The following is a 21536-nucleotide window of genomic DNA, read 5'->3' on the forward strand; positions in this document are numbered from 1 at the left end:
CAGTCTGTTGTTCCGTGTCCAGTTCTAACTGTTGCTTCCTGACCTGCATACAAATTTCTCAAGAGGCAGATCAGGTGGTCTGGTATTCCCATCTCTTTCAGAATTTTCCACAGTTTATTGTGATCCACACAGTCAAAGGCTTTGGCATAGTCAATAAAGCTAAAGTAGATATTTTTCTGGAACTCTCTTGCTTTTCCAATGATCCAGCAGATGTTGGCAATTTGATCTCCAGTTCCTCTGCCTTTTCTAAAAGCAGTTTGAACATCTGGAAGTTCACGGTTCACGTATTGGTGAAGCCTGGCTTGGAGAATTTTGAGCATTACTTTACTAGCATGTGAGATGAGTGCAATTGTGTGGTAGTTTGAGCATTCTTTGGCATTGCCTTTCTTGCATCATCTTTCAGGATTTGAAATAGCTCAACTGGAATTACATCACCTCAGAATTAGAGCTTCAATATATAAATTTTGGAAGGGCCCATACTTTTTCACAGAAGGCTAATCACCTCCCATGTATCATTTGATGTTCCACTTTTTTCAAAAAAACTTAACTTCAAAATATAAACATTTTCCTTGTTACAAAATCATCATAAAATAACTTTTATGTCTAATATGCTTAAGCAAAATAATGTGTTTGAATTTAGACATTTTACCCCTGTGATACTGAATATTTAATTCATTACAATATTTACCTTTATAAATATTAATGTGATGAAAAAATATGCCTAAAGCTTTACCAGTGTATATTATTATTTCCTGGGTATTCCAAGAAGTTGAATTAGTGAGGCAAATGATGTGAATATATTAAGGGTGTTCATAGGATTGGGTTGGTATTAATAATACCTTGAAATGTAAGAACTGTATCTTTTATTTTTAGATCCAGAAAGAGAATGTTGCCTTTTTGGAATTTAAGACATTGTAATAAAGAGAAAGATTTGAATGGGAATGAATGGGGACACTGGGCAGAGTTGAAGAGAGCTGTTGAAATTACCAAAGAAAAGCATTTACTCCTTAGTGTATTTACCTAGGGCTCTAGGAAATGCAAGCAATGAGCCAGAGCTCTGACCGGAAAGAAGTGGCATATGTTCGCCGGTAATCCGAGATGTTAATTGGGGTTATAAAGGATTAAGCAAGGTGTAAGGAAACCAGCAAGGGCTAGTCGTTCCTTTTTTTTTTTTTAATGTCCTCTCCCTCCTGAAACTCCTGAACCTCCCACCCACCTCCCTCCCCTCTAGGCTGTTGCAGAGCCCCAGATTGAGTTCCCTGAGTCATATTGCAAATTCCCATTGGCTATCTATTTACATATGGTAATGTATGTTTCCATGTTACTCTCTGCATACATTCCACCCTCTCCCTCCGTCTTCTCCCCACCCCTCTACCGTGTCCATAAGTCTGTTCTCTACGTCTGTGTCTCCACTGTGTGCTTTGTGCTGAGTTGCTTCAGTCATGTCCGACCCTTTGCGGCCCCATAGGCTGTAGCCCACCAGGCTCCCCTGTCCAGGCAACAATACTGGAGTGGGTTGCCATGCCCTCCTCCAGCTGTGTCTCCACCACTGCCCTGCCATGCAAATAATTTCCCCCGGACCATCTTTCTAGATTCCATATATATGTGTGTGTGTTGTTTTATCACAGTTGGGAAGTGTGAAGAAGCCATTCCTAGCACCTGGAGAATAGTTATATGGAAAAACTATGGAACTAGGGCAGAATTGGACTTCCCTTGTGTCTCAGTGATGAAGAATCCGCCTGCCAGTGTAGGCGACATGGGTTGGATCCCTGGGTCAGGAAGATGCTCTAGAGAAAGAAATGACAACCCACTCCAATATTCTTGTCTGAGAAATCCTATGGACAGAGGAGCCTGGCGGGCTACAGCCCCTGGGGTCACGAGAGTCAGATACAACTTAGCGACAACAACAGGGTAGAAGTGAGTTATTCATCATCAACATTCAATCCAGTGTTTCCATTTGTTCTTTACTGTCCCCATTGGAGGTTCAGGTCTGGGGCCAAAGCCATCATCATTCTATTGACTCCTGGTGACACAGCCTCTTTTGTTCATGTCAGCTGATGAATCTGGTGTAACTGAGATCCTTGCTTTGTGTGTTTTGTTTTTCCCCTGTGTTCCTCAGAAGCTCATGCACTAAAGATCCCAATGTGGGTCTTTGTTCCTTTGTTTTGTTTTCCCAGCGATGGCATTATTCACGGTGGTTTTGTTCCTGGCTGCTGTGTGGCTTCCATTCTTTCCTGCAAAGGGACAGGTATGGTCAAGGGTAAAAATCTTTTCACAACAACTCATGCAACTTTGAGGGCTCAGTGTTTGAAAGTAAAAAAGACTGGAGTGTCTGGTACATCGCAAAGTACTTCTCAGTTGCTCACTGCGCTAAAGTCTAAGGCTGTGGCAACCAACATGGTAGCTTCTAGCCCCGCGAGGATATGCAACACGGGAAATATGGATAGTGCGAGTTGAGCCCTGCATAAATTCAATACAGTATGATTCAGTGAACAAAATGGAGGTAAAAATCTCATTAATAATTTTAATATGATCACATAATAAACATTGTAATATATTCATCAAGTGATATATATTATACTTAACAATTTAGTATGTTTATTTTTTTTAATTAAAGTCATACGTGATGCCTTAATTATATTTCTATTGACAGCACTAGTTTGTGGATTTAAAAGCCAATGATACTTCTCCTGTCCCAAGATCTTTTCTGATTTACTTTTATTTAATACATTTCAACGTGACTCCCACAGAAAATTAGCAACATATTTATATGATCTCAAATTAGCAAAACTTCTTCCCACACATCACCACATTTAATTTTCATAATTACCCTGTGAGAATAATTTTAAATTAAAAGGCAAGAAAATTTACTAAAGATATTAAGTATTTTGATTTTGCCCATAATTTTACAATTAGTATATGTTAGGTAAGATGTTCTAATTATTTCTAATATGCTGCTTCACTTTAATAATCTCCCAAACAGGATCAGTCATGTTCTCCAATGATTGGTGTGGAGATGCCCATATAAGGTGTTGACCTCCTGATCAGAGAACCTCTGAATGTGAGGAGCTTTGGCCACTGCTGTCTGTTCCCCCACCCACTCTGGGCACACAAGATTAGCTAGGACTCCTCAGACCACAGGTTTCTGACATTGCATTTAACCTCATTAGGCATTTACAAATATAGCTATTGTGTTACCATAATCAAAATTTCAATCCAAATACAATATATTCATCAGCTAGGGTTTCATTCAAGTCATTTGCTGTGTTCCCAATTTCTTCCCTGAAGATTCCTTCCATGGCCCTTTCCAGTCCCCTGTTACGTGTCCAGTCCATCTCCCAGTCTTTATTGATAAAAGTATTTAAAAGGGAGATATCATTTGGGTCCTTTACACCAGTAAATGTCTCTTGATCAGATACTCTACACACCCTCTGCCCAGAGCATCTTCTCCAGATGCTTAGAAAACACAATTTATCTCTCAGTATCCCAGTCCAGACCATATGTTGTGAAATCTTTTCTAAGCTCAGTCAAGAAGAATTAATCCCTCCTCCCTTTATATCTAGTAGATCCCTCCTATCATTTCAGTTATCAGGTCATAATTATCTATTTATGTCATATTGCCTATCCAATATAAACTCTTTAAGGATGAATAGATACCATCTTTTATCCACTGTACTCTCAACACTTTTCTTATCACCTGTCACTTAATAAAAACTTTATCGATGATCATTTTTAAAACCAACAAACAAAAGACATATCTTCTTCAACAGAATTTATCTACAAAGCAAGATAGGGTAAGCAACAGGAAATAATGACTTTTCAGAAACCAAATTTTGATATGCTTTGAAATGAAACTACATTTTTCAGACTCAAAGGACATATCCAGGGAGCTATTTTACAATTTGATATATTTAGGTTAGTGCAAAAGTAATTGTGGTTTTGCATTGTTGAACTTTGCTATTTGATATTGGAATAATACACTCTTAAATAAACATGGTTAAGCATACATCATTTTAATATGCATTTATCAAATTTTTTTGCTAATCACATTGCTTGCTGTTTATTTTGTATTTATTTTAGACTAGGGAAATGATGTTAGACAAAAAGCAAATTTGAGCAGTTTTCCTATTTGAGTTCAGAATGGGTTGGAAAGCAATGGAGATAACTCTCATCATCAACAATGCATTTAGCCCAAAAACTGCTAAGAATGTACAGTGCACTTTTTCACAACGGGTTTGCCGCCAGGACACAGGTGTCGTGAAAACCACCGTTAAACCTAAGCCAAAATGGGAAAGGAGAAGACCCACATCAACATCGTTGTCATTGGGCACGTAGATTCAGGGAAGTCTACCACGACTGGCCATCTGATCTACAAATGTGGCGGGATCGACAAGAGAACAATTGAAAAGTTCGAGAAGGAGGCTGCCGAGATGGGAAAGGGCTCCTTCAAATATGCCTGGGTCTTGGACAAACTTAAAGGTGAACGTGAGCGTGGTATCACCATTGATATCTCCCTGTGGAAATTTGAGACCAGCAAGTACTATGTTACCATCATTGATGCCCCAGGACACAGAGACTTCATCAAAAACATGATTACAGGCACATCCCAGGCTGACTGTGCTGTCCTGATTGTTGCTGCTGGTGTTGGTGAATTTGAAGCCAGTATCTCCAAGAACAGGCAGACCCGTGAGCATGCCCTTCTGGCTTACACCCTGGGTGTGAAACAACTAATTTTTGGCGTTAACAAAATGGATTTCACTGAGCCACCCTACAGCCAGAAGAGATACGAAGAAATTGTTAAGGAAGTCAGCGCCTACATTAAGAAAATTGGCTACAACCCCGACACAGTAGCATCTGTGCCAATTTCTGGCTGGAATGGTGACAACATGCTAGAACCAAGTGCTAATATCCAATGGTTCAAGGGATGGAAAGTCACCCGTAAGGACGGCAATGCCAGTGGAACCACCCTGCTTGAAGCTCTGGATTGCATTCTGCCACCAACTCACCCAACTGACAAACCCTTGCGTTTGCCTCTCCAGGATGTCTATAAAATTGGTGGTATTGGTACTGTCCCTGTGGGTCGTGTGGAGACTGGTGTTCTCAAACCTGGCATGGTGGTCACCTTTGCTCCAGTCAATGTAACAACTGAAGTGAAGTCTGTAGAAATGCACCATGAAGCATTGAGTGAAGCCCTTCCTGGGGACAATGTGGGCTTTAATGTCAAGAACGTGTCTGTCAAAGATGTCCGTCGTGGCAATGTGGCTGGTGACAGCAAAAATGATCCACCCATGGATGCTGCTGGCTTCACAGCTCAGGTGATTATTTTGAACCATCCAGGCCAAATCAGTGCTGGATATGCACCTGTGCTGGATTGTCACACAGCTCACACTGCTTGCAAGTTTGCTGAGCTGAAGGAGAAGATTGATCGTTGTTCTGGGAAAAAGCTGGAAGATGGCCCTAAATTCTTGAAATCTGGTGACGCTGCCATCGTTGATATGGTTCCTGGCAAGCCCATGTGTGTCGAGAGCTTCTCTGATTATCCTCCCCTGGGCCGTTTTGCTGTGCGTGACATGAGACAGACAGTCGCTGTGGGTGTCATCAAAGCAGTGGACAAGAAGGCAGCTGGAGCTGGAGCTGGCAAGGTCACCAAGTCTGCCCAGAAAGCTCAGAAGGCTAAATGAATATTATCCCCAATACCTGCCACCCCAGTCTTAATCAGTGGTGGAAGAACAGTCTCAGAACTGTTTGTCTCAATTGGCCATTTAAGTTTAATAGTAAAAGACTGGTTAATGATAACAATGCATCGTAAAACCTTCAGAAGGAAAGGAGAATGTTTTTGTGGACCATATGTTTTGTGTGTGGCAGTTTAAGTTATTAGTTTTTAAAATCGGTACTTTTTAATGAAAACAACTTGACCAAAAATCTGTCACAGAATTTGAGACCCATTAAAAAAAGTTTAATGAGAAAAAAAAAAAAGAATGTACAGTGCAGCAATGGCTCAAGAAGTTTTGCAAAGGAGACAGGAGCCTTGAAGATGAGGAGCACAGTGGCCAGCCATCAGAATTTGATTGACCAATTGAGAGCATCATCAAAGCAGATCCTCTTAAAACTGCATGAGAATTTGCCAAAGAACTCAACACTGACCCTTCTATGGTCATTCAGCATTTGAAGCAAATTGCAAAGATGAAAAAGCTCAGTTAATGGGTGCCTCTTGAGCTGACTGAAAATAAAAAATATCATCGTTTTGAAGAATCATCCTCTCTTATTCTATGCAACAACAACAAACCATTTCTCAATAGAACTGTGACATGCAACAAAAAGTGGATTTTATACAACAACTGGCAATGACCAGCCCAGTGGTTGGACTGAGAAGAAGTTCCAAAGCAATTCCCAAAACCAAACTTGCACCCCAGAAAGACCATGGTCACTGTCTGGTGGTCTGCTGACTATGTGATACACTGCTGCTGCTGCTGCTAAGTTGCTTCAGTTGTGTCCGATTCTGTGCTACCCTATAGACGGCAGCCCACCAGGCTCCCCCGTCCCTGGGATTCTCCAGGCAAGAACACTGGAGTGGGTTGCCATTTCCTTCTCCAATGCATGAAAGTGAAAGTGAAGCCACTCAATCATGTCCGACTCTTAGCAACCCGGTGGACCGCAGCCAACCAGGCTCCTCCGTCCATGGGACTTTCCAGGCAAGAGTACTGAAGTGGGTTGCCATTGCCTTCTCCTATCCGATACACTACAGCTTTCTGAATCCCAGCAAAACCATTACATCTGAGAAGTATGGTCAGCAAATCGATAAGATGTACTGAAAACTACAATACCTGTGGCTGACACTGGTCAACAGAAAGGACCCAGTTCTTCCCCACAACAACACATGAGCACATGTTGCACTACCAACACTTCAAAAGTTGAACAAATTGGGCTATGAAGTTTTGCCCCATCTGCCATATTCACCTGACCTATCGTCAACCAACTACAATTTCAAGCATCAAGACAACGTTTTTGCAGGGAAAATTCTTCTGCAACCAGAAACAGGCAGAAAATGCTTTCCAAGGGTTCACTGAATCCCAAAGCAAGTATTTTTATGCTACAGGAATAAACAAACTTATTTTTTGTTGGCAAAAAATGTGTTGATTGCACTGGTTCCTATTCTGATTAGTAAAGATGTATTTGAGCCTAGTTATAAGGATTTAACAGAGAAGGCAATGGCACCCCACTCCAGTACTCTTGCCTGGAAAATCCCATGGATGGAGGAGCCTGGTAGGCTGCAGTCCATGGGGTCGCCAGAGTCGGACACGACTGAGCGATTTCACTTTCACTCTTCACTTTCATGCATTGGAGAAGGAAATGGCAACCCACTCCAGTGTTCTTGCCTGGAGAATCCCAGGGATGGGGGAGCCTGTTGGGCTGCCGTCTACGGGGTCACACAGAGTTGGACACGACTGAAGCAACTTAGCAGCAGCAGCAGCAGCATAATGATTTAAAATTCATGGTCTGAAACCACAATTACTTTTATACAGAGATTGGTATTTCACATTGGCTGCTGCTGCTGCTGCTAAGTCGCTTCAGTCGCATCCTTGCTAATTTAGGAATCGATAGCTGGGAAAGCGCCCAGTCTGGGAGTACCATGCATTCAATATTGGTCCCTGTCTTTAGGAACATACAAACAGGCAGGGGAAATGGACACATAATGAGATCGTGGCAATAAAGTGTGGTGAGACCCATGTTCACAGTATTTGTAGAACTTTGAGGAGACTTAGCACTGGGGCAGGGGGAGAATAACTTATCCCAGGGTGTCAGGGAAATCAGCAAAAGGCCCTGTCTGGGCTTACAAAATTTTGCTCATGTACATATAGCATCAGACTCTTCTGTAAATTGAAGTCACCAAATTGTTCAGACTTTCTGAGAACTATTCACACACCCTACTCTACCTCCAGACTCAAGCCTTCCCAACATACATGCAAGGATACACCAAAAATATCAGCACCTGACTTAATATCCTGTTAATTATATTTCTGTTACTAAAAGGAACAAAGTCAGCAATAGTTCATTAATTGGAATGGCATTGCTCCCTCCAAATTGCTTTGGAGATTTTTTTGTAATATTGTTAAACTGTCTTTTGAGAGACCCCATAAAGTCTGTCACATAATAGGTAGAATTATTTACTGGAGTATTGAGTGCACTTGGACTCCACCTAAACATGGTTTCCCTAAATACACACAGCGTGTCAGTTCAAGGTTCCCCGAACATCTAAAACAAGGGTTCCCAACCTCCAGGATCTAGGGTGGAGCTGATGTCATAACAATAGAAATAAAGTGCACAATAAGGTAATATCCTTGAATCATCCTGAAACCATCTCCGACCCCCCAGGTCCATGGAAACATTGTCTTCCACGAAACTGGTCCCTGGTGCCTGAAAGGTTGGGGACCACTGGTCTAAAAGGAGCCACCTACCTCCACCCTTATCACTCCCTTTCTGCAGCCTGATTGAGTGTGAATGAGAATGTTCAGTGGCTCCAATCTTGTAACTTTGTCATTGTGTTTTCATTCATATGTCTAGAAAGCTCACACTGAGATGTCCCTTCATTCTAGAAAGTGACATTTATAGCCTCAGAGGTGTTTTTATTTTTTGACTGCACCATGCAACTTATGGAATCTTAGTTCCCTGAACAGTGATCAAACCCGTGCCCCCTGAAAAAGAAGCACAAAGTCATTGGACCACCAGGGAATTTCCATCGAGGCATTTTTAATCATCACGGCATGAATTACAGCCTGACTCTTAAGATTCAACACTCTTTCTTTCTTAAAAATTATAGTTTGGGCTCAGGTTCATTGGCAGTGCTTAATAATACTGACTTGAACTGAACATGTCTGAAAATAATCTTTTTTCTCTTAAATTAACTTACACATTCTTCTATGCAATTTCAAAACTTTTAAAAACTAATCCTAAGCTGACTTTCCTTCAGGATCGACGTTTTGCTGATTTGTCAAACACCCTGAAAAATGTCCAAACTGAGATTGTAAACAAACACAATGACCTAAGGAGAGGAGTCTCGCCACCTCCCAGTAACATGCTGAAGATGGTAAGAAGCAGACACATAAAGAAAGTGGCTTGAGCTGGCTGTGGTAAGAGCTGGCACCTAGTAAATTACATCTCTTAAGAACCTTTCAGTTTTGGAAGTTCTGGCTCTGCTTTGTTATTTCATTTGAGCTGTGTAATGGACAGGGAAGAAATTCTTCTTTTAAATTCCACATACTATTTTTTGCTTAAAAATCATACTTCCTCCTTCTATATTCTATTCACTAGAATAGTTTAATCTGTCAGAATCTATAATCTATCATGCGTATTTCAGAGTTTACCGTCTTTGAAAGTGGAATTTCTCCTCCTAAAAAGAAAACAATGCATCTACATACATACATATACAATCAGTATGAAGTTTCAGGGTGCCCATGGAACCCCTGAAGCCTCTCCATGAACCCTGCCGCTGAGGTTAGTATGTGCCTTCTGACCTTAGTAAGCTGACTTTTAGATACTTTCACTAGGCTTTTTCTGTTGTTTTTTATAAAAACAGCTTTCTCGTAACTTCTGTGGCCTGTGTGCTCCCTTCCTTCTATTTCCCCTCTGTACAGTCATAAGTACAACACCATCACCCACACCATCCTCATGATTAATGTCCACGCCACCTGGGCTGTAATTTATGACCTAGCCCTTTTCTAGAAGATACGTTATAAATAGGGGAAATCCAAGTTTTGTTAACTTTAAGGAAGAAAACATAAAAATATCTTACCACTGCAAATGTTACCACTTCCTCCCCCCAAAAATGGCCAAACATCTTCTGAGGTGCCCTCTTGCCACTCTGAAAGGGCCTGTGCAAGTGAGGGGCCTTCATTAGCTCACTGTCTCATTAGTCTCCTAAATTTTGCTTTATTATAGTGAAGCAACTTGTCTAGTTTTAAGGGCTATTTAAATTGTGGGGGGCAGAAGTAAAAGCAAATCCTTAGATATCAGTGAGAGATGTCTTTCTGCTCAGTATTTCTTCTAACCCTAGGTTATTAGGGTTATTACCTTTTGATCTAGGGCAAATAACAGCCCACTTTTCTAGGTCCAGTACTGAAGGCCACATGTCTCCCAGATGTTCTTACTAAAAAAAAAAAAAGGAACTAAGAGTAAAGTATGCCAGCTCAGTACTATAGGAAAAATAATCTCAACATCTCCGTGTGTTGATCAATATTTAGAGAGGACTATTACTAAAAACTGAGGTGTGTCTACTGTGCCATCAAAAATAGACCATTAATTCTCCTAGATTTTTCGATTACTTAGGGTAGATGTACGATTTTGTGGAGAAGAAAAAGACATGTGAAAAAGATATCTGTGACTATCATGATAAGCAGAAGATGCACATAGAGAAATTTTGTACTCATATAGACTAGTCCACTATTCAAATCATAAAACTTATGCTCCTTTGTAATTTAAGTCATTGAGTGCATCTGTTTTTTCTCTTCTTGTTTTAGCAATGGAACACCACGGCAGCAGCAAACGCCCAAAATTGGGCAAACAAGTGCCTTTTCAAACACAGTAAGAAAGAGGATAGAAGAATAGGTATGTAATTTAATATTTTTGTTGAGTCCATGAACAAGCAAGACCATAAGGGCTATTTTTGACCTTACATTAAGAAAGCTTTATGAATAAATGTTGCTTCTAATGCTGCCTTTTTCAATTTAAAAACTCTCTGCAGGAGAAAGAACTCCGAGAAGTACCACATTGTGCGTGTTGTGTGTTTTATATTTTACAAAAACTGGCTCACACAATATCGTATTTGTGCCTCTTAACCATCCTCTAAGTAAAGCAGTCATGAGTCATCTCTTCCTCTATTTTATAAAATAGAAAACAGTTAGAGAGAAAACAGCTTTCATTTTTAAACCTATTTATATTTGTATTTATAACATATGTTTGATTAAATCATTTTGATGACAGAATGTCAAGTCTTTTGTATATTCTGGGTGCCTGCCATACAGTCATTACTATATAGATTAAAAACCTGTTAGACATGACTTCTGCATCAGGAAACAGAAACAATGAGATGAAATATCTTATTATTAAATATTAGATAAAATATTTACTGAAGTGATCAAAAATGACATAGATTTAGGCAAGCCCAATTTGAAAGAAGCAAATGACTTACCGGTTTTAAATGTAGAACTGTCATTGTTACTTGCATTTTTTTACTATAATTTAGTGAAATCAGGAAGAAGGATGACTATATTCGGTAGAAAATTGGAACAAATTTTCTTGAAGATCCCAATCTACTGTTAAAATCTTAGCTTCTTTCTTTCCTTCTTAAAGGATTTATCCAAGACTAATTTAGTTTGCACTCCCTTAAAGTAGCATGTAGACATTATATTTAAAGCCATCTAATTCAAAATATTCAACTTGAAAATATATTGAGATATATATTGAAAATATCTTGAAATACTTCTGTTGTGCTACAAGGCACTTCTTTCCGAGTAAGAAAGTATTCTCAAAGAATAATTTGAGAATTTGGCCTGCAATGCTCTTATTTGCTTATTAAGGGGAGACTCATAATCTTTGAAAATATTGTCTCTTCTAGTGCCATTTGCTTCATATTGGGGTTTTTAATTAAAGGCTGAGTGCTAGCTTTTTTTCAAAGTTCATACAGAATAGCAATCATAAACATTTATTTAGGGTCCTATGTATAAAACAATCTTTGATGAATGTGAGCAAGAGTCAGAAATTGAGTTAGTCTCTGCCTTTAGCATGCAAAGCAGAGTATGCATTAATGCATACACTCATGAAAATTTAAAGTGTAAACAAATGAATCTAGGGAGAGCAGATACTAAAGAAAAAAAAAAACTTGATGTACTCAAAATTGTGCACATTGAGGCCATTCTTAAGGTGTTAAGCACATCTGGCTTCTTTCCAGCTTATAGCTGATGAGAAACTCCCTCATGGATTAACAGCTATGAGCGCTGCAAAGGACAGGGACTTTGAATGTTTTACGGCTCTCCCCATGAATGATCTGTTTCTTCTCAGGTACAAGGAACTGTGGCGAGAATCTCTTTATGTCAAGTTACCCTTCTACATGGTCTAATGCAATCCAAAGCTGGTATGATGAGGTCCATGATTTTGTTTTTGAAGTAGGGCCGAAGAGTCCTCAAGCAGTAATTGGACATTTCACCCAGGTAAGGGAACAGATAAAAACATTCTGACATCAATACTTTAAAAAGGAGGCTTCTCCAAATTTTGACTGATTCCAGTGTTGAACTGAAAGGAAGATCTCAAATGGGTAAAGAGCAGTTTTACTATGTTGTGGGTATTTCAGCCGTGAGCTGTCATTTGTCAAAAGCCTGCACACTTTGAATGCGGAAATATACCCTGTATTTTTCTTACTGCCTAAATGGATTAAATAGTGAATGTACATGGAAATGTAGTATTTTAAAAGATTTTTAGGGAATTTCCTGGCAGTCCAGCAGTTAGCATTCAGCACTTACACTGCAGTGGCCTGGCTTCCATCCCTGGATGGGGAACAAAGATCCTGTAAGCTGCATGGAGTGGCTAAAATAAAATAAAAATAAAAGGTCAGTACTTCTACTCAATAATTTAACTAAATATATTCATAAGGTATGCAGAAATACAATACATCAGTAACATTCTTTTCAGCTTTATATTTCTTATTAGAGTTTTTTAAATATATTTTCTTCTCTAATGTACTCTCTTATCTTCACTTATGTGCTCATAGATTGTTTGGTACTCATCTTTCCTTATTGGATGTGGAGTTGCCTACTGCCCCAAACAAAGTCTAAAGTACCTCTATGTTTGCCAATACTGTCCTGCGTAAGTATATGCTTTCCCGTTTGTTGTCAATACATAATGCCTTCAGCGATCTAAGATTTGAACATTGTTATGTAATGGACAAACCAGACTTTTAAAAAAGAATTTTTCAGTAGAGGGGAGGAGGGAATAAAAGTTTAGAAGAGTTTTTTAAATTTGAGGCACAACCAATTTCTCCCTGTCTCTTGATGGATATGTTTACCTCTTGCCAGCATGTGGGGGTGCACAGGCTTACCAATTCCATCAAGTTTACTATGAGGTAGAAACTGTTACCACACTGAAATGCACTCTGTAAATTTTAGAGCCTTTTATTAGCCCATTTCGGCTCAGGCTGTTAGACTAGGGTCAAGAAAGTAAGTGCACATGTGAATTATTCTTACTTTGCATTGGGATCTGAGTACACTTGGGGAATGTTAGTTTTTCAGTCATTTGACATGATTTAAAACCCTGAAAGATATTTAGGTCCATATGATGATGGATGCTTCCCTTGGAGCATAAATTAAACTTAAAAAATGAAAAATGCTTGACATTTTGTATTTCAAATTTCAGTGGTAATATTGTTGGCAGACAACATGTCCCTTACCAAAAGGGAACACCTTGTGGCAGCTGCCCCAATCATTGTGACAACGGACTATGCAGTAAGTTTGAAACCATTAACTTGCTAATATAAATGACCTGACATGGCTAAGCATTAGAAAGTATTCTGAATGTAACCAACTTCAGCAATGCCTTCCTCCAAAAGGCAAAATTAAAATTATTCAACAGAGTGCCTTTAAGCAAAAAGTTTACACTGTTGAGAATTCTTACTTGCAATGAAGTCGGTTACTGTACATAACCTAAAGAAACATCTACCACCAATGTATATCTGTAGCTGTGTTGAACCCGTGACATATTGGCATATCTGAAAAACTTTCTGTGGGAATTAATCATTGCAACTGAATATGAACTTTCTTTTCATCAAAGTTAATGCCATTATAGCAAAGATGGAATTTTAAAAAGAGAAATACGTACAAATATAAAGATGTGATACCACCGAATATGACTTAACCTGGAAAGACAAATTGAAAATTATAATTCCTTATATGTGAATGAGTTCATCATCCTAAATTCCTCATTTTTCCCATAGGGTAATTTAATCATCAAATTTAGTTTAATGAACACTTGTATTTTTGTCTGCTAATAACTTTTATATGCTTTTAAAATGTCAATCAAATCTGCTTATAGTGTTATTAGCTCACATAAACTTCAAATATATCTTAGCAAAAGGAGTGAAATTAATGTCATATAATGTCTTATTCCATGTTGTTGTTAACAGAGGTACAGCATTGGTATTTTTGTTTAGTTGGCGTATGTTATTATAACTATTGTTAACAATGCAATTAACCCATTAACTGAGATTTCTACCTTTTAAATGCATTCACCTAACTGAATTACAGCACTCTCTCTGGAAGAATTGCTCAGCCATGATTCAGAATAGTGATGATATCAAAGCTTTGTATAAATTAACTACAGAAGAAAATAATTACACCTGGGCTCAATACTATTTATTGAGGAGCTCGGAATTTATCCTAGTAGTAACGAGCAACCAATTGAAAGATTTCAAATGGAAGAATGATGAAATCAGAATTGTGTTTTACAAAGAGCTCCTGGCAATAGCATGCAGGAACAAATGGATGGGAATCCAGCTTGGAGACTGTTCAAAAACATGGGTTTAAAAGCAAATATCTTTATTCCATGAGGGCAAAATGAATGAAGAGAAATGGACAGTGGTAAGAAATAGGAAGAATGTAGAAGAGCCAGTGTTTCTTACCTGTGCTTGTTGCACTCTGATGAAAAATAGGGGGAAAACATAATCAACTATACTTCAGTTTAAAAAGAAAGAGAGAGAAACTAGAAATATAGAAGGGAATGAGTTCGGGTTAATTCCTAGTGCCTGGATTAAATTATGCCACTTCTCTGAGTCTGGGTGAAAGGAGGGGAGAGTTGGGAAGCAATACTATAAAACTGCCAAGTTTGTAGGTAGGATAATGTACTTGGCTTGAGATGTGTTGAGTCTGTGGCCACTGAGGGACATCTGAATGGAAATACCCAACAATCATGGTGTAATTTCCTTTTGTTTTTGCAACTTTGCACCCACATCTTCTTACAATGATTTCTTATTCCTGAAAGAAAGACTAGTAGTATTAGAGTCTACAGCAACAGAGTCCAATATAACTTTTTGCATTCATGGAAATGTTAAATAAGTGTACTGTCTCTTAAAGTAGCCCTTGGCCACATTGGTTATTGAGTAGTTAGAATGTAACTAGTATCACTAAGGACCTGAAATTTATATTTTATTTTATTTTAATTCAATTAGGTTTAAATGTAAGCAATCACCTGTCTAGTGCTGATCATTTCGGACAGTGCAGTTCTAGACAGATTCATTTAGATTCACCGTACTCTGTTTTCTGAGGAAGGAAAAGAGGCCAATTCATTTTAGAAACATTTCAAAAGATTAAAATTTTAAAATAAATGATGAGCTAATTGATTAGTTTAACTAAGAGACCTTATGTGTCCTTCAAGCTATGAAGTGCTCATCACAGTGTGATGATGCCAACATGTTTGCTCAATTTTCTCTTTCTCACTCACATTGAATTCACTGTTTGTGTTGCTGCTGTGGAGGAAAATGATAATGAAGTGATTACTTTCTTTGCTTTTATTCCAGCCAATAGTTGTGAGTATGAAGATACCTATTCTAACTGTGCATCTTTAAAGGAAACATGGACCTGTGCCTCTGATTTTGTGAAGACCAATTGCAAGGCTGCCTGCAATTGTCAAGGCAAAATTTATTAAATTCCAAGCACTGACTGAGCAGGGCTACATGATGGAAGGCTGCATCATCTACTCAGATTTGATATTTACTAACAAGGAAATCACAGACATGTTAGCTACAAATTTGATTTCAAGTAGTAAAGAGTCTTTTTCTCCTGGATCTGCTTTTTATTTTACAGAATTTTTTCTCATACAAAAAAAATTAATGTAACCTAATCTATGATAACAACTTTGGATTTTGATATCAATTGGGTGATGTAAATTTAATTGAATTTAATCAAGTTGAAGATTCTGAAAGTTGTATTCTCTTACAAATATGATCACTACAAATTTGAACTGAAATTGAGAATCATGTATAAAATCAACAAGCTACAAGTATATTTTGCATGGCACAGGGCATGTAGCCAATATTCTATAATAACTATAAATGGAGTATAACCTTTAAAAATTGCAAATCACTATGTTGTACACCTGAAACATATAATAATTGTACATCAATTATACCTCAAAAAAGCCTGAGGAGGAGGTAAAGAGTTATATCAGAAAACTCGGGAGCCCCAAGGCCTGGGAGATGGGACAGAGGAAGCTCTGATTTAAAACTCACTTTTCAGCTCCTACAGGCAATGCCCAGACCAGCTCGCCTGCCAGTCTAGGAGTGTTCTCCCAGGCTCCAAGGCTTCCTGCTTCTCCTCCATCTCTCAAAACCTGGCTTGGGGCCCTTGGCTTGAGAGTAACCCCACGCTGGGGATGTGCTAAGTCAAAAGAAAGAAAGAAAGAAAGAAATTGAGAATCATATTTCTAGAACGAGATGTATGAAAAGCTCAGAATGTGATATCATTGTCTCATGAATCCTGAACTACAGTCCTCATTCCCAGTCCCAATTTATAGCTAAACATGTTCAAAGATACATATGCTATCTTTAATTCTTCCTCTCCCAGCCACCTTCTTCCCACTGATGTCTCCCATTTTTACAATTAAATTCAAATCATTCTTCCTAAGGTAGCCTCCATCTTCATTTTGCCAAAATCAGTGAAGACTTTTGGGTCTTCATCTGCATAAATTGCACAGTAGAATATGACCATGCCTTCCTTTTAAAGTCTCTCTTCTTTTATACAAATCTTCCTTAAAGAAAAATTCAAAATAACATATTTTGAATATACCTCTTCCTTCAGGAGGTAGAATTTTGTCCACCCGCTATTGAGTCTGTGCTGAACTTTGGGACTCGCTTCCAAAGCGGAAGGTATGAACAGTGGAGAAATCTGGCAAATAACATCTTAACTAAGTGATCAAAATTCCACATCATTACTGACTCAGTAATGAGCCATATGGATTCACATATCACCGTATATGATATAATTAGAAGAGATATCACTTCTGTGGTGCTCTTTGCAACCCCAGTCTTATTATGCAATAAAACATCAAGCAAACCTAAATAGAAAATACCTTGATCAGGACTCCTCAAAGCTGTCAAAATCATGAGCAATAAGGAAATTCTGAGAAAACATTACAGACCAGAGGAGAATAAGGAGACAGAACAACGAAATACAATGTGGTACCTTGTATCAGATCCTGGAACAGAAGAGGGACATTAATGGAAAATTGATGAAATCTGGAAAAGATCCAGGGTATTTTTAACAACAGTGTTGGTTTCTTAGTCTTGATCAATGTACCAGAGAGATGTAAAATGTTAATGTTAGGGGAAACTGTAACTGGGTCGAGAGTGTATGGGAATTCTCTGTACTATATTAGCTAAATTTCTGTAAACCTAAAAATACTCCAAAATAAAAATGTTAGTTACTCAGTCGTGTCAAACTCTTTGTGACCCCATGGACTGTAGCCTGCCAAGCTCCTCTGTCCGTGGGATTCTCCAGGCATTCCCTTCTCCAGGGGATCTTCCTGACCCAGAGACTGAACATGAGTCTCCTATATTACAGGAAGATTCTTTGCTATCTGAGCCCTAATAAAAGGTGCATTACAAAATTCTTTATTCCTTGGTTCCATGACACTTCATACTTTTCCTCCAGATTATCTGGTTTTTCTTTCTTGGACTTCCCCTGCCCTGCCACCCCACTCCCATCGCCCCTTGCTCCTACCACCAGCCATCAGGTTTCAATTACTCTATTCCATTGCTAAATGATTTTTCTTTTCCATGGGCCTTTCAGATACTGTAGATGATTGGAATGTCAAATCAGACTCACTGGTTTATCCAATGTCAAGCTTCACTTATTATTTCAAGGATAGGCATGGCCATAAAGCCAAGAGGCAGCAGGGAGACCTCAAGGTCACTAAGGCAGCCCCCTGATGCTGCTTGGCCGCACATTTCTTTATCTCTAAAGTAATAAACTTTCAGATTAATCAACTTTCAAAACCTTTTTACAGACGTCTCAAATACTTAGGAAAATATTCATACTCAAACTGATCTGTAAGAAGCTGAACAATCTTCTTTATACTTGCTTTCTAAGGTTAATTCATTCCGCTCTCCACATTATTTCTTATGCTCCAAGTACAATGATCTCATTAAATTCTCTTAAGCATCTCAAGATCTTTCTGACCTTAAGGCACTTTATGCTATTAGCTTTGTCTAGAAATCATCACTTGATTATTTGCCAGAACAGCTCCTTCCTATGAAATGTCATTTCATCCAAGAGATTCCTTGGTGTAAATAATCTGAAGAACACCCCTCATTTTCTCACATAACTCCCTGCATTTTTCATAGTAATCACCAGAATGTGTCATAATTAATTCCTGTGTTCAACAAATATTTGTTGAAACAGTTATGGCTCAGGTATTTAATAAAGTACTTTGAAACAAAGTCTTAAAACAAGACAGATTAAGTTGCAAACTTCATGGATTTCACATTCAAATAGGGGAGAGAGACAGAAAACTATTTTACAATTAAATACTTAATATAATGTTGGAAGTGATAAGTGCAATGAACTAAAAGAGAACAGAGTATCATGAAGATTGGCTCTAGGGGGAAATGTTTATTTAAATAGGATAGTCAGGTAAGTCCTCTCTGAGATGATAGCACTGGGTTGAAAAAGTAATAGAAGTAAAAGAACCACCAATAAAATGATTTGATTGAGAAAACTTTCAAGCAAGGAGAATGGGAAGTGCAAAGGTGTTAACCGAGGGGAAAACTTGGCATATTTGAGAAAAGACAAGGAGCCTAGAATAGCTAGAGCAGAATGAGCAAGGTAAAGATAATTTTTAAAAGGGGGTCAGAGGACTTCCCTGGCAAGCCAGTAATTAAGACTCTACAGTTCCACTGCAAGGGGGATGGGTTCGATCCCTGGTCAGGGGACTAAGAGATAGAAAGTTAGTCAAAGGGTGCCTTCTGGGGCAAGTAAATAATTGATATATTATTATAAGATGGCAGGATATGGGAGTATACTGAAGAAGACAGTGAGATGATGAAATGTATGTTGTAAGAGGACCAGAGTAGAAGCAAAAAATGAGTTAAGAGATTATTGACTAAATGAGGTTAAGTTAAATTATACTAGATTATAGATGTATATTATACCTCCATGTGTGTCTACCACATATATTGTGCAATTTCAAGATAGGTTTATTTAAATCATGACAGAAACCCCAAGAGAACTATTCCCAACTCAGGTTATTATTACCCTATGCCAGAGCCAGGCAAAGACATCACAAGAAAAGAAAACTGCAGTCTACTATTCTTCATAAATATAGGTGTAACACATAAGATTATTCACCATGAGAAAATGAGGTTATCCCAGGAATAAAAGGTTGTTTCATCATTTAAAAGTCAATTAATATGACATACCATATTAAGAAAATAAATACATCATACGATCATCACAAAAGATGCCCCAAATACCCTTGACAAAATTCAGCAAACTTTACGAAAACAATTTTCAGAAAACCAACAATAAGAAGGTAACTTCCTCACTTTAAAGAGGAACACCTTACAAAGTCCTCTAACTTTATACTGAGCAATGAATGCTTTCTCCTTATATAATTTTATGGGTGAAAACATCGTTATAGTGCTTTTCGATCTGAGATCTACCGTCAAGAATAGAGCAAGGATATCAGCTTGCCCCACTCTGTCCACGTTTTAAGTTTACAGCTAATGTAATAAAGTAAAGGGAAGAAATGAAAGGCATGTGGATTAGAAAGGTAGAAACTGACTTTCTTTGCGCATTAATCTTTTTTGTAAAGATCCACAGGAATATATTAAAAAGAATTAATAAGGGAGTTTAGCAAGGTCACATGATAATGAGAGGGAGAGCATCTTACATGGAGAGGAACAGAATAAGAATTGCAGTAGATTTCTCATCAGAATCCATGCAAGAACCGAGTCCTCCCAAGCTCTCAGGCACTTTTAACATTATTCCTTTCAATTCTGCTAACTTATGTTTTCACAGGAATATTTAGAAGTGCTTTGTACTGTCTCTCTCAGTAACAGAGATGTGCTTTCTATCTGCTCTCAAACAAGTAGAGACTTAACACTGGAAAGCTCAATTCTATTCTGGATTTGCCCTTATACCAAATTAATCATCAACACTGCTTTATCATCTCCTCACATCCCAACCTTTTGTTCTATTTCTACTTCTCTAAAAAGAGAAATTGTCACCACGCTCCTGTGTTCCCTGTCACCAATTTCTCAGGTCTGTAAATCGCCTGCACAGTGATATCAGGTAGCTTTCACAAAATGATAGTCATATAATTTCCCCCATCTCTAAACATCAGCTTTCCTGTGTTATGCAAAGAAGCTACTCTACTTAGACTTCTATACAGTTCCCCCAACATAGGCCTTCCCTGATGGCTCAGTTGGTGAAGAATCTGCCTGCAGTGCAAGAGACCCTGGTTTGATTTCTGGGTCAGGAAGATCCACTCGAGGAGAGATAGGTTACCCACTCCTGTATTCTTGGGCTTCCCTTGTGGCTCAGCTTATAAAGAATCCACCTGCCATGTGGGAGACCTGGGTTCGATCCCTGGGTTGGGAAGATCCCCTGGAGAAGGGAAAGGCTACCCACTCCAGTATTCTGGCCTGGAGAATTCCATGGACTGTATAGGCCATGAAGTCACAAAGAGTCTTACACGACTGAGCGACTTTCACTTCCCCCAATATTTTCAACAGCTTATCATTCTGATAAATATGCCTTTTGATGCATATTTAAATTTCTATTCTTCAAACCAAATGTTACAAACTCTTCTTCTTTCTGATCAAGTGATATATATTTTTCAAAGCAGCTCAGATGTCACTTCCACCATCTATCTTTTACCCAGATAATCTCAAGGCACAGAACTCCCAATTACAATATATATTCTTTGTTCCAATCACTTGACACCAAACTATGCCACCTGGTAATGTTCATATATGTGTATCTTTCCCTCAATACTATAAGTCTCAGAAAAAAGACCATGATGTGTCCTTCTCTCTGCACTCCCTAAGCATCTAGGTCAATATTTATTCACTCTACAAATATTTACGCTACCACCTAGGTAACTGATCCTGTGTGTTAAGCTTTGGAAATACAGCAATAACCAAGAGAGACATCGTGCCTCAATACATGCTTACTGACAGTATCTATCACTGCAACACTCAAGCTGCTCTCATTCTGACATCATCTATGGGAACAAATAATAATTACAGGTATGGTGTCTCCAAGAATGAAAAACAGGCTGTTCACAGTAATTATAGATTATCACTAGATAACAATGTGTTGCTTTGCACTAAAAAAAGAACCAGGACTTCCCTGGTGATACAGTGGTTAAGAATATGCCTTCCAATGCAGGGGACATGGGTTCCATCCCTGGTCCAGGAAGATTCCACATGCCTCAGGGCAGCTGGGCCCCTGCACCACAACTACTGATACTCACGGACCTAGAGTCTGTGCTCCGCA

General features: G+C 38.6%; 1 protein-coding gene and 1 pseudogene across 2 annotated transcripts in view; both read left to right on the top strand.

The window, feature by feature from the left end:
* LOC105005157 (cysteine-rich secretory protein 3-like) overlaps nt 1-17463 on the top strand; it is a 26577-nt gene extending 9114 nt beyond the window's left edge. Inside the window, exons 2-8 of the mRNA XM_010863034.1 lie at nt 2178-2248; nt 8969-9085; nt 10515-10602; nt 12055-12203; nt 12761-12855; nt 13402-13490; nt 15557-17463. Of these exons, the coding sequence (XP_010861336.1) occupies nt 2180-2248; nt 8969-9085; nt 10515-10602; nt 12055-12203; nt 12761-12855; nt 13402-13490; nt 15557-15684 (735 nt within the window). The 5' untranslated portion in view covers nt 2178-2179 and the 3' untranslated portion in view covers nt 15685-17463. The remainder of the gene's footprint in view (nt 1-2177; nt 2249-8968; nt 9086-10514; nt 10603-12054; nt 12204-12760; nt 12856-13401; nt 13491-15556) is intronic.
* LOC105005156 lies at nt 4226-5976 on the top strand (annotated as a pseudogene). The gene has a single exon (XR_827290.1). The product of XR_827290.1 is annotated as an elongation factor 1-alpha 1 pseudogene (transcript).
* Nucleotides 17464-21536: the final 4073 nt, after the last annotated feature.

The sequence above is a fragment of the Bison bison genome, unplaced genomic scaffold, assembly GCF_000754665.1.
Source record: "Bison bison bison isolate TAMUID 2011002044 unplaced genomic scaffold, Bison_UMD1.0 scf7180017864487, whole genome shotgun sequence".
Lineage (NCBI taxonomy): Eukaryota > Metazoa > Chordata > Mammalia > Artiodactyla > Bovidae > Bison > Bison bison.